At 44.1% G+C, this 14081-nt stretch overlaps 1 protein-coding gene across 2 annotated transcripts in view; it reads right to left on the bottom strand.

The window, feature by feature from the left end:
- iqce (IQ motif containing E) overlaps positions 1 to 14081 on the bottom strand; it is a 105804-nt gene that overhangs the window by 75593 nt on the left and 16130 nt on the right. For both annotated transcript variants that reach the window (XM_041207173.1, XM_041207174.1), the window contains exons 2-4: positions 13842 to 13889; positions 11631 to 11673; positions 4939 to 5085 (exon numbers count right to left, since the gene is read on the bottom strand). In XM_041207173.1, the coding sequence (XP_041063107.1) occupies positions 4939 to 5085; positions 11631 to 11673; positions 13842 to 13889 (238 nt within the window). The remainder of the gene's footprint in view (positions 1 to 4938; positions 5086 to 11630; positions 11674 to 13841; positions 13890 to 14081) is intronic.

The following is a 14081-nucleotide window of genomic DNA, read 5'->3' as shown; positions in this document are numbered from 1 at the left end:
GGAAGGAAGGGAAGGGGTGAGGCTGGAGGCGTGGGAGATGGGTTGGACACGGTTGAGGGCCCTGTCAATCACAGTGCAGGGGGAACATCGGTTAAGGAAGTCATGTCAGAAGTGCCATTTTGGAAGGTGGCATCATCAGAACAGATGTGACAGAGACGAAGGAACTGAGAGAACGGGAGTCCTTACAGGAAGCAGGGTGTGAAAAGCTGTAGTCAAGATAGCTCTAGGAATCGGTGGGGTGTAATGAATATTGGTGGACAGTCTATCAACAGAAATGGAGGCAGAGGGGTCAAGGAAGGGAAGGGAAGTGGCAAGGATGGACTATGTGAAGGTGATAAAGGGGTGGAAATTGGAAGTAAAAGTGATCAATTTTTGCAGGTCCAGATGAAAGCATGAAGCAGCATCAATATAGTCATCCATGTACCAAAAGAAAGAGTTGTGGGAGGGGGCTTGAGAAGGACTGGAACAAGGAATGTTCCACATATCCCATAAAGAGACAGGAATAACTGGGGCCCATGTGGGTACCCATAGCCACACCTTTTATTTGGAGGCAGTGAGACAAGTTAAAGGAGAAATTGTTCAGTGAATGAACAACTTCAGCCGGATGGAGGAGAGGGGTGGATGGGGATTGTTCGGGCCTCTGTTCAAGGAAGAATATGAGAGCCCTCAGACCATCCCAGTGGGCGATGGAGGTGTAGAGGGATTGATATGACATAGGGCATCAGAGGAATCGCGGCTGTAGTTGGAGAATGGAGCCAAGATAGGAAGAAATGAGTTCCATGGGGGCAGAAACAGGCTGACACGATGGGTCTACCGGCACAATCCTGTTTATGGATTTTGGAAAGGAGGTAGAAGTGGGCTGGGGTTGGGAGACTATGAGGGTGGAAGATGTGAAGGAAAGATCTCCACAGCTGATGATGTACACAGGTCCCTGAAGGCAGCAGTTCAAGTAGACAAGGTTGTAAAGAAGGCATATGGAATCCTTCACTGGCAGAGGTATAGAATATAAAAGTAAGGATATAATGTTGGAATTGTATAAAACGCTGGTGAGGACACAAATGGAGTATTGTGTGCAGTTCTGGTCACCATATTACAGGAAGGACGTAATATTTCTGGAGAGAGTGCAGAGGAGGTTTACAAGAATGTTGCCGGGTTAGAAAAGTGTAGCTACGAGGAGAGATTGGATAGGTTGAGGTTATTTTCCTGATTGAGGTGTACAAAATTATGAGGGGAATAGATAGAGTGGACAGGATAAAATTGTTTCCCTTGGTGGAGAATTCTAGAACCAGAGGACATAGATTCAAAATAAGTAGCAGAAGATGTAGGGGGGACATGAGGAAGAACTTTTTTATGCAGGGGATAGGGGTGTCTAGAATTCACTGCCCAAGTTGGTGGTAAAGGTAGAAACTCTAAACTCTTTTAAAAACTACCTGGATCTGCACCTTCAGTGCTGTAAGCTGCAGGGCTATGGGCCGGGTGCAGGAAGGTGGGATTAGAAAGGGCACCTGGGTGTGCTCGGGCAGGCATGGACAAGATGGGCTGAATGGCCTCCTTTTATGCAGTAACTTTTCGATGGTTCTATGTCAGTGACAGTCCTAGAAACAATGGCTTGATGCTCACTGGTGGGGTCATGGTCCAGGGGGAGGTAGGAAGAAGTGTGTGAGAGTTGGTACTCACCTTCTGCATTGTAGAGGTCAGTGCGCCAGACAACAATAGCTCCACCTTTGTCAGCAGGTTTGATAACAAAGTCAGGGTTGGGCGTGAGAGAATGGAGGGCAGCAAGCTCAGAAGGAGACAGGTTGGAGTGGGTGAGAGGAGCAGAGAAATTGAGACAGCCAATGTCACGACGACAGTTCTCAATGAAAAGATCAAGAGCAGCTGAGAGGCCAGAGGGAGGGGTCCAGGTGGAGGGAGAATACTGGAGGCGGGTGAAAGGATCCATTGAATGGTGGGAGGACTCCTGCCCAAAGAAATGAGCATGGAGACGAAGGTAGCAGCAGTAGAGTTCAACATCATACCAACCCCAAAATTCATTGAGGTAAGGGCATAAGAATATGAAAATGAGTCCTTTGCTGAATACAGAACATTCAGCATCAGAGAGGGGGAAGTCAAAGGGTTTGGTGAATAGATGGCAAGGGCTGGGGTTAGTAGAAGGGATGGGGTCAGAGGGACAAGAAACGGTGGAGGGTCCTGAATGAGCATTAGTATCAATAAGTTGTTGGAGCTTGCGTTCCTTAACCACCTGAAAGGAAGAGAAAAAGCTTCTTGTTAAGGCATCGGATGAGACGAAGAATAAAATGAAACTGGGGACAAGGACAGCTTTGCGATAGGGTGAGTCGGTGCTGCTGGAGAGAGAGGTTCAGTATGTTCATATGGCGACGCATGGCACTGAGCATGGATCTCAGGATGCGGCGAGAACAGCAGTCCAAGAAACGCTGTATGTCCTGGAGATACCTGTAAGCCTGGGCGGATTCAAAACATGAGGGATGGAACTTCAGTTCGAATCCATGTGGACTAAGTCGGAGATAGAGGCAGTTGCTAAGGAGGGAAATATGACTGTGAAAGTGAGTTTTGGTAAACACCATGTCAAACACCAGGAGGAAAATGGAAAGCAATGAAGGTGAACAGGGTGAAAGAGGCAAATGGGAGTCCTCTTGGAGAGCAGTACTTCTTCAAGGTAGATATCCTAGAAGAGAAGTGGCACCACTCTCCTTTGTCCGGCTGAATTTGTTCTCTCAATGAACAACTTCTCCTTTAACTTGTCTCACTGCCTCCAAATAAAAGATGTGTTTATGGGTACCCGCACAGGCCCCAGTTATGCCTGTCTCTTTATTGGGTATGCGGAACATTACTTGCTCCAGTCCTACTCAGGTCCCCTCCCACCGCTTTTTTTTCAGCATATCGATGACTGCCGGTGCCACTTCATGCTCTTGTCAGGACCTGGAAAAATGTATCAATTTTGCTTCCAATTTCCACCCCCTTATCACCTTCACATGGTCCATCTCCGACATTTCCTTTACCTTCCTTGACCTCTCTGCTTCCATTTCTGGTGATAGACTGTCCACCAATATTCATTACAAGCCCACTGAATCCCCACAGCTACCTCGGCTACAGCTCCTCACACCCTGCTTCCTGTAAGGAGTCCATCCCATTCTCTCAGTTTCTTCGTCTCCATTGTATCTGTTCTGATGATGCCACCTTCCAACATGGCGCTTCTGACATGTTGTCCTTCTGCCTTAACTGATGTTCCCCCCCCGCACTGTGATTGACAGGGCCCTCAACCGTGTCCAACCCATCCTCCACGCTTCTGGCCTCACACCTTCCCCTCCTGCCCAAAACCATGATAGGGTTCCCCTGGTCCTCACTTTTCACCCCTCCTGCCTCCGCATTCAAAGGATCATCCTCCAAAGGATCATCCTCCGCCATTTTCGCCACTCCAGCATGGTGCCACCACCAAACACATCTTCCTCTCACCCTGCCCCCCAGCAACATTCCATAGGGACCGTTCCCTCCGTGAAACTCTGGTCCACTCCTCCATCATCTCCAACACCTCATCCCCTTCCCATGGCGTCATCCCATGCAATCACGGAAGGTGCAATACCCTTTTACCTCCTCCCTCCTCAAGGTCCAAGGGCCAAAACACTCCTTTCAAGTGAAGCAGCACTTCACTTGCACCTCCTTCAATTCGGTCTATGGCATTCGCTGCTCCCGATGCGGTCTTCTGTACATTGGGGAGACCAAACGCAGACTGGTTGACCGTTTTGCAGAACACCTGCTTGCCACCAAGCATGACCCAGACCTTCCTGTCGCTTGCCATTTCAACACACCATCCTGCTCTCATGCCCACTTGTCCGTGGTTGGCCTGCTGCAACGCTCCAGTGAAACCTAATTCAATCTGGAGGAACAGCACCTCATCTTCCGATTAGGCACTTTACAGTCTTCCAGACTCAACATTGAGTTCAACAACTTCAGACCATGAAATCTCTCCTCTATCTTCACCCCTTTTTAAAGATATATATTTTAGTTTTTTATTCACTCATTTCTATTCATTGCTTTATCACCTTTTAATCCCATTTTCTATCCTTTTTCCCTACCCACCGCCCCTTCCTCCTCACTCCCTCCTCTAAAATGGCCATATGTCACTTGTTCTATGTTGCTCTTTCACAGAGTGCCGACCCTCATTCTGCTATTAACACATTTCACTTTCTTACCTTTATGCCACTACCAGCACCTTCTTTGGTCTTCACCACTACCATTAACACTGCCTTTGTCTTGTGTCCATGACATCTTTGCCAATCTCTCCTTCCCTCCTTAGCCCCTACCTATCACTGACCTTATATCCTGCTTTACCTGCTCCATCCTGCCTTAAACAGTATAAATTCTACCTTTCTGCTTTTCTTTAGCTCTGAAGAAGAGTCATACGGACACAAAACGTTAATTGTTTCTCTCTCCACAGATGCTGTCAGACCTGCTGAGTTTTTCCAGTATTTTCTGCTTTTATTTCAGATTTCCAGCATCCACAGTATTTTGCTTTTATAATAAGGACAAGATCAGGCTCAGCTGTAATGCCTCAATGTTCAAACTGACAAGTCGGAAGTGGCTCCTTTATGGAGGAACCAGGGGTACTGTTCCCCAGAATGAATCCAACCTGGGAGAGGGGGATGACAAGAGGGGAGGATGAGCGAATGGAAAGGTGGGAGAGGAAAGAAGGAAAGCAGAAGGGGATGATAGGGGAAAGGGGGCAAAGAGTATTGGCAGAAGGGGAGGAGGGTATAGGACAGTGAAGGTGAGGGCAGTGTAGGGGAGAGCAATATGGGGAAGAAGGAGAGTTGAGATGGCAGAGAGGAGAGCTGAGAAGTGCGGGGGAAGAAAATTAAGAGGGAGGGGGAAGAGAGGGGAGAGGAGAAAACTAGATGAATCGATACTGCAGTCACTTACCAACACCCTGTCTTAGTGATGCCACCCACATCTCTCTAGGCACCTTGGCTGATGGGTTTTCCACATGCATGAGCCCTGTGCCTTTCAATGGCCTCCATACCGCTGCCTTCTTTGGATGCAGGTAAGTGTTTGATAGATAAGGGGATTCTGCAGGATGAATGAGGTGAAATTCAGTCAGTAAGCAAGGTTTGGAAGATGCCCCGGAAAGCTGTACCTGGAACAATATAGTGTGGCTCTTCTGCCTCCAGATGTCAGCTGCAGCTCAATGGTAGTGCCCTTGTCTCTATATCAAAAGGTTGTGGGCTCAACTTTTCCTCCAGAGACTTGAGCACATTATCCATACTGACAGTCCAATGCAGTACTGAGGGAGTGCTGCACTATTGGAGGTGTCATCTTTCGGATGATGCATTAAACTGAGGCTCCATTTGTCCTGACATATGAATGGAAAAGATTCTATGGCACTATTCAAAGAAGATCAAGGGAATTCTCCAACATTGCCAATACTTATCGCTCAACTAACATCATTAAAAACAGTTATCTGGTTATTAGCACATTGCGTGATTTACTCTGTGTAAATTGGCTGACACATTTAGAGTCAGAGTCATTGTAGCACAGAGGGAGGCCATTCAGCCTATTGAGTCCATGCATAGTAATCCAATCAATCCTATTCTTCTCCTGGTCTATGCCCATCTGTTCCCTGCATTAAAACACTGACTATACTCCAAAAGTACTTAATTGGCTGCAAAGCACTTTGGGGCACATGAAGCCATTAAAAAGCAGTGCACCATTGCCAGTTCTTTACATGACATTGGACATGGAATCCAAACAAATACACAAACAGAAAATCCAGTGAAGGGGCACTTGAGCTGTGTGGCACAAGATCCATATCTGAGAACATTCACATGAATTACTGCCCAGTCTCATCTATGAATCTGTGAGTTTTACAACTAACCCGATTTTACTCTCAACTGAAGTCAATGTACTAGAATTATCGTGCTGGATATAAAACTTGTATTCCATCTGATCCTGTAGGTTTTTCTCTCAGCCAGTTAGGTTGAGATTACTCTCATGCATTCTCTCTTCCTGCACCCTCATCCCTGACATTCCGCATATAATGTAATGATTTCAGGAAGGGAGAAAATTAGATGGAAAAATATATCAAAGATAGGATTGCTGAAAAAAGAGATTTTTTGTTGAAGATTTGCGTCTTGCACTCATCAGGACATTTCACAAGAATACAAATCCAAGGGAGATAACAAATTTATATTGTATGAGTATACGGTATAAATTTATTGTCTCCCTTGGATTTATATTCTTGTGAAATGTCCTGATGAGTGCAAGATGAAAAGCTTGGACAAAAAATGTCTGTTTTTCAGCAATACTCAAGTTCTGTACAACCAAACTATTTGTATACCTGAGACAAAAGTACAACAAAGACCAAATTCTGGATACCAACAACATAGTTCAATTTATAGATAAGTTAAGAATGGGTAAGCTGTCTATTGAAATTCTCCAACAGTGTATTAAACCCAAGGTTGTGCCAGTTTTCATTTCTAAATGCATCGATAATGCTAAAGTGAGAGACAGTCTCACAATCAAGCGAGCCTTTATGTGAGATGAGATTGAACAGATTGCTAATAGGGTTACTAATTTATGCCTTGCCCTTCACTGCGCTTGGTCTGAGGTGTGCAAAATTCTTTAATTTTTCAAATTTGATCCCCTTATGCCGCCATATTACTTCAAAAGATGACTGCACCATAAACAGTACCCGTTTGAAACATGTCTGCTCCGTAAACTTACTTAAGCGGAAGGGGTTTGGCAACACAATTAACAATGCCATTAAACACATAACAAATCTCTCTGACGATGTACTCTCAGAAAGCGAGGAGCTTGTTCTTGCACATGGTTTCAATTTTGGTGTACCTTCATGCCAAATCAAGCAGAAAGAGGTATTTGCTGAGTTTGAGCTCTTCTACTCTTAACTATCCCTCCATAAACCAGTGTCCACTGAAGACGCAGAATCCTCGAATGCACGCCTAGCTAATCTAGCACACGCATATTGCGGAATTCCAAACGACCTTCAATGGGGCAAGAACGGAGTTGGGCAGGATAGACTGGAACCAAAGGTTGGTGGGAAAAACAGTAGCTGAACAATGGGCTACCTTCAAAGAGGAGATGGTTTGGGCACAGTCAAGATATGTTCCCTCAAAAAGGAAGGGTAGGACAAACAGATCCAGGGCTCCCTGGATGACAAAGGAGATAGAAATTAAGCTAAAGAAGAAAAAGTGTGCTTATGACAGGTGTCAGGTAGCAAATACAATTGAGAACTAAGCTGAATACAGAAGGTTCAGAAGGGATGTGAAAAAGCAAATCCAAGAAGCAAAGAGGGATTATGAAAAAAGACTGGCAGCTAACATAAAAGGAAATCCCAAAGTATTCTATAAGCACATCAATTGTAAAAGGGTGGTAAAAGGAGGAGTAGGGCCAATTAGGGACCAAAAAGGGGATTTAAACATAGAGGCAAGAGGCATAGCTGAGGAGTTAAATGAATACTTTGCATCTGTCTTTACCTATGAGGCAGATGCTGCCCAGACCATGGTGACAGAGGAGTAAACTCAGTCACTGAAAGGGTTTAAAATTGACAAGGAGGGGGTATTGGATAAGCTGTCGGCACTTAAAATTGATAAGGCACCAGGACCAGATGAGATGCATCCAAGAATATTGAAGGAAGTGAGAGTGGAAATTGCAGAGGCCACTGGCAATAATCTTTCAATGTTCCCTGGATTCGGGGGAGGTGCTAGAGGACTGGAGAATTGCAAACATTATACCCTTGTACAAAAAAGGTTGTAAAGACCTGCCCTGCAATTACAGACCAGTCAGTTTAACTTCGGTGGTGGGGAAACATCTAGAAACAATTATTCGGGATAGAATTAATAGTCACATGCAAAAATATGCATTGATTCATAAGAATCAGCATGGATTTGTTAAAGGAAAATCACGTCTAACTAACTTACTGGAGTTTTTTTGAAGAGGTAACAAAGACCGTTGATTAGGGCAATGTCGTTGATGTGGTGTATGTGGACTTCCAAAAGGTGTTCGATACAGTGCCACACAACAGACTTGTGAGGAAAGTCATAGGTCATGGAATAAAAGGGACAATAGTAACATGGATACATAATTGGCTGAGGGATAGGAAATGGTAACAGTAAAACAGGAAACAGAAATAGTTAATGGTTAAATAACACCATCACCTGGAAGTTCCCATCCAAGTCACTCACCTTCCTGACCTCAGGATATATTGCTGTTCATTCACTGTCGCAGGGTCAAAATCCTGGAACTCCCTTCCTAACAGCACAGTGGGTGTACCTACACCACATGGACTGCAGTGGTTCAAGAAGGCAGCTCACCACTATCTTCACAAGGGCAACTAGGGGTGGGCAGGAAATGCTGACCGAGCCAGTGAAGCCCACATCCCGTGAATGAATGAAAAAAAGGGTACTTTTCAGGCTGGAAGAAGGTTTGTAGTGGAGTTCCCCAGGGGTGGACATTGGGACCCTTGCTTTTCTTGATACATATAAATGATGTAGATTTTGGTGTGCAGGGGGCAATTTCTAAGTTTGCAGATGACACAAAACTTGGGAGAATTGTAAACTGTGAGGAGGACAGTGTAGAACTTCAAAAGGACATTGAGACATTCATGGAGTGGGCAGATAGGTGGCAGATGAAGCTCAATGCGGAGAAGTGTGAGGTGATACACTTTGGTACAAAGAACATGGAGAGACAGTATAAAATAAAGGATACTATTCTAAAGGGTGGGCAGAAACAGAGACCTGGGTGTGTATATATACATAAATCATTAAAGGTGGCAGGACAGGTAGAGAGCGCTTTTTTTTAAGCATATAGTATTCTAGGCTTCATTAATAGGGGCATAGATTACAAGAGCAGGGAGGTTATGATGAACTTATATAAGACATTGGTTTGACCTCAGCTGGAACACTCTGTACAGTTCTGGGCACCACACTATTGGAAGGATGTGAACGCATTGGAGAAAGTGCAGAAGAGGTTCATGAGAATGATTCCAAGGATGAGATACTTCAGTTATGATGAAAGTCTGGAGAAGTTGGGAGCATTTTCCTTGTAGAGGAGAAGGCTAAGAGGAGGCTTATAAGTTTTCAAAATCATGAGTGGTCTGGACAGAGTAGACAGGGAGAAACTGTTCCCGCTCATAAATGGATTGAGAACCAGAGGGTACTGTTTTAAATTGTTTTGAAAAAGAAACAAATGCGAGGTGAGAAAAAACTTTTTCACACAGCGAGTAGTTAGGGTTTGGAATGCACTGCCTGAAAGTATGGTGGAGGCAGGTTGAATTGAGGCATTCAAGAGAGCATTGGATGATTAATTAAATAGAAACAATGTGCAGGGTTACAAGGAAAAGGCAGGAAATTGGCACTAAGTTCAAATGCTCAGAGAGCCGGTGCAGGCATGATGAGCCAAATGGCCTCCTTCTGCACCGTAACAATTCTGTGATTCTGTGAGCTGTCAGATTTTCACATGCAATGCTCATGTCTTACAGCGTTGCGATGCCTTAAGACCAACCCAGACATACACATCAGTAAACATGACAAAGGGGTGAGAATGGTCATCCTTAACAAGCGTGACTAAATCAACAAAATGCACACCACTCTTAATGATGGGTCCAAATTTGTATCCATTGGACCTGACACTCAACACGACCAGACTGCTTTGCTCAAAAGTAAGCTAAAAAAATGTTTGCTGGACTCGTGTAAGAGTGATGAGCTGCTGCGTGATATTTATAACAGGGTTCATCTTCACAGCTCGTTGCATCCACCAATGTATGGGCTGGCCAAGACACACAAAAGTGATATCCCATTCCACCCTATCTTATCTATGACTGGTTCTGCACAACAAGAATTGGACCAAATGGTTGGGTGAATTGTTACAACCAGTTTTGAGCAAGTTTTCCCACATACACAGTGAAGAATTCCTTCACATTTGAGAAGGTCATACAGGACTTGCATATGGATAGCAATGCCATGTCCACGTGCTCATTTGACACTGCTAGCCTATTCATCAATGTTCCACTTAAGGAAGCCATAGATATTTGTGCTGCAGCACCATATCAAGCTGATCTAGACCTGCCACCATTGCGCAAATCAGTATTCATTGAGCTTATGAACTCGGCAACTCGCACGGTTCAGTTCAGTTTTAATAACACCATGTATGTCCAAATAGGCGGTGTTGCCATGGGATCTCCTCTAGGCCCAGTTCTTGCAAACATCTTGTTGGGTTCCAAGAAAAACATGTCTTTGATGGAATGACACCTAACCCCCTACCCCTTGCATATTTCTTATAAGTGGATGAAACGTTTGCTATATTTAAATCTGCAGCTGCATGTAATAATTTCCTTACATATCTTAATGGGCTCCCATCCTGCGCTCAAATTCATCTTTGAAATGGAGCTGTCAAATGAACTCCCTTTCCTTGACATACTAGTTGAGAACTCTGCCAGGGTGTTCTCTACCAGGGTCTACCGCAAACCTACCTTCACTGGACAAAAACACATTGGGATTCTTACAGTTCCATGCGCTATAAGATTGAACTTATCAGCAACCTCGTAAATAGGGTTCACCATTGCAAGCTTGATGCTGAAATGAGGCACATCAAAGGCATCGTGCGGGACAATGGCTACCCTGATCAGATTATGTTGTACTGTATATCATGCAAACTCAGGAACGGGCCCCAAGGCCATCACTTTTGGCCCTGAAAAGTACCCAATCTACCTCAGATTACCCTAGAAGGGCAAGATATCTCAAAAATTGGAGCAACAGGTGAAGCTAGCTGTTTCATGCTGCTACGATGCAGTAGCAACATGAGTGGTATTCGCCACTAACAGGATGCTGCCTTCAAGCCAAAAAGACAATCTGCCTGTCACACAAATGAGCAACGTGATATATGAATTTCAGTGCTGGTGTGATGCTAGGTATCTAGGCCATACATCCCAAAGACTGGCGGATTGTATCAAGCAGAATGTCCCTTCCACTGTTTGCTGCAGGCAAGGTACAGATTGTAACCAACCAGCCTGTGCTTGCAACACTCAAAAAACAGTGTCCAGCATTAGATGTAAGTCCATGATTGGACAACATTTGTTAAATAATCCTGAGAATTACGCTGACAACCAATTTAAGATTGGCAGTCAGGCTCGCAGTGTGGCACATTTGCATGTACTAGAAGCTGCATATATTAACATACAGGCCCTGTTCTTTGCAGACAGAAAGAATATGTATATAAATTGTGCCTGTTTCTGCTAAACAAAATAAGTGACAGCCATTTGCTGGTTCATTTCTCAGAGCAGTGCCTTGACCAATCAGAGTCAAGCTGCCTGGGTTAAATTTCAAACAATGTTTGACAGTTAACTGTCAGTTACCATTCTCCATGGGAATAACTCTACCAATCAGAGTCCACTTGCCAGCTAATCAGCACACTCTTCTCATACAGAATAAATTTGTTGTCCCTCTTGGAATTGTATTCTTGCAAAATGTCCTGATGAGTGCAAGACGAAAAGCTTTGACAAAAAATCTCTTTTTTCAGCAATATTCAAGTTCTGTACCACCAAATGACAAAGATAGGATATGAAAACAGTTGCACAGTGAACTTGAATTAGTGTTACTCACTTGGAGACAAGGGTGGTTTATTTAATTTCTTCTTCTTGGGTTTCTAAATATGGAAAACAAAATGCATCAGTAAATTAACTTATAAATATTTCACTTTGTTATTAGCTGTGGCTCAGTGGTACTAGTCTTGCCTTTGAATCGGAAGGTTGAGTGTTGAGACTTGTCCATAAAATCTAGGCTGACACTCCAGTACAGTACTGAGAGTGAGGCACTTTTGGAGGTATAGCCTTTTGGATGAGATGATAAAATTGAGGTCCTGTCTGTCCTTTCAAGTAGCATTAGGGTGTTCAGGGTTGAAAGGCACTGGAGAAACAGTACCACCTACATGATGATGTAAGAAGAGAGACACAACCAAGAGAGGGAGAATGCTCATGGCTTAGACTGAATAACACCAAGTCTTGTATATCTGTATATCGTTATGTTCATCCAATAAACCTATTATTGTTCAGACATACCTATGTCTCAGCAGTCGTTCCTTAGCCAGTCACAACCAACATACAACAGATAATAAAACTGAAGTTCCATCTGTCCTTTGGCACTATTTGAAGAGGGTAAGGGAGCGGTGAGGTGTCTGCTTAATCTTTAACCAATATCAAAAAAAGTTTTTCAAAATTGATCAGTAGTTTGTGACCTATGGATGCCCGTTGCCTGGAGTCAGCCAGCACCCAAATTTTGTACTACTTCCTCATTTAATTGATAGGAGCATGTAGCCCAGTGTGATCTGCACTGCTGGTGATCATCTGAGATCATAAAGGGCACTTATTAAAATGCAGGTCTGTCTTTCTTTCCTTTTTTAAATTCTGATTTATACCCTGAAAGTTATTGACACTGCTGGCTGGCTGCACACTTAACAAGGAACCTAACAGTGTATGAGGCTAGCACGTACTCCAGCTAATCTCCAGCTCTCAAAAGCAGTCTTTCTTAAAGGGAAGCTGAACTGGATAACAGAAGGCTGCTGTAGATTGATATTGATGCAAATCTGAGCAGGGGATATGGAACACCATTCCAGAGAGAGGGCTTCCAGGTTCACAGATGTGGCACTGGAGAGATTAGTAACAGAGATAGACAGAACAGAGGCCATCTTTCCATGAGGGGCCAGACACACGACAGATTCTCTAATGGGAGCAGCTGGCAAATGAGGAAGAAAGATGCTGAAGTCTGGCCCACAGCACTGAGCAGCACTACTGAAAGTTTAATGACCTTTCATGAGTGTTCAAGATTAGCAACTGCATCTTCACATCACATCACATGCTCATAAACCACCAGCCTCCATAAAATCAGCCAGTAGGGGTGATTGGTATCACGACAGCACCAGCTTCTGCCATATGCAAGGGACAGCCAAGTGAATGCTCTTCTCAGAATGGGGTGCAGTGGAGGCTGCACTAGAAGTAGCTGGAGGAGCAGTGGTGCTCCATTAGAAGGGGCTTTGGTTTCTGTAATGCCATCTCCAGCATCTCCATGCTTCAAAAAGTTCTGAATTGACTGTAAAGTTTGGTGATCATCTGAGATCATAAAGGGTACTTATTAAAATGCAGGTCTGTCTTTCTTTCCTTTTTTAGATTCTGATTTGTACCCTGAAAGTTACTGACACTTTCAGATGACTCTGTAGTTGCTGTCTGAATTACATTCGCAATTAGTTGTTTAAATTAGCACAGCCTTCCCAGTTATTTTCAGTGCTGATCTGCTGCTGTGGGTCATGTCAAAACGGAGATGTTCAGATTCGGGATCTGAGGTGGGGATAGTGAGGAGATCCTGTGTGATTCACAATGTCATTAAATTTCATCTCAACCATTTGCCTACCTGGGGTGTGCCATATCATAAGCTGTAAGCACACAATCTTCAGAATTCTACATTTGATATTTCCTTCTATATTTGTTGACATACTAGCACAATATTTAAATTGGTCTACGCTGTAAAAAAATGTTTTCTGGAATGATAGAAATTGTTTCCCTTTTGGCACTGGCAGTGTCTGTCAAATGGACCCCTGGAGTGCGCCAGTGGCTTCTGGGTGGAGGGGAAAGAGAGCATCAATATCTACAAGTGATCCCAAGGAGTGTGTCAATATTTGTTGGTGATCCCTAGCAGCATGTCAACATTGGTGGGAGATTCCAAGGAATGTGTCAGTATCTATGGAAGTATGGGAAGGAGATTTTACGGGCAGTGTGTCAATCGAGATGAACAAAAGGCAGTTCTCACTGCACAGTACAGTACCTTTTCGATATTGGATTCCAATGTGATGATCGAAAGTTCATCCTCTCCCTGAAACAGAAAAATACCATATCATTGGGCTCGGACTGAATTTCATTGCACTGGAAAGCAGCTCTTTGTCCCATTCTTAGTCCCATTGCAGCATGGATTTTCTTATTCCCTCAGTCAGACAATTGAGGGTTAAAGTCTCACTACAGAGACTTGAGCATGAAGTGTCAATCTATATCTTAGGGGGGGAGGGGG

Source organism: Carcharodon carcharias, chromosome 15 (genome assembly GCF_017639515.1).
Source record: "Carcharodon carcharias isolate sCarCar2 chromosome 15, sCarCar2.pri, whole genome shotgun sequence".
Lineage (NCBI taxonomy): Eukaryota > Metazoa > Chordata > Chondrichthyes > Lamniformes > Lamnidae > Carcharodon > Carcharodon carcharias.
The sequence above is the reverse complement of the archived record's forward strand: the minus strand, read 5'-3'. Positions and strand labels throughout refer to the sequence as shown.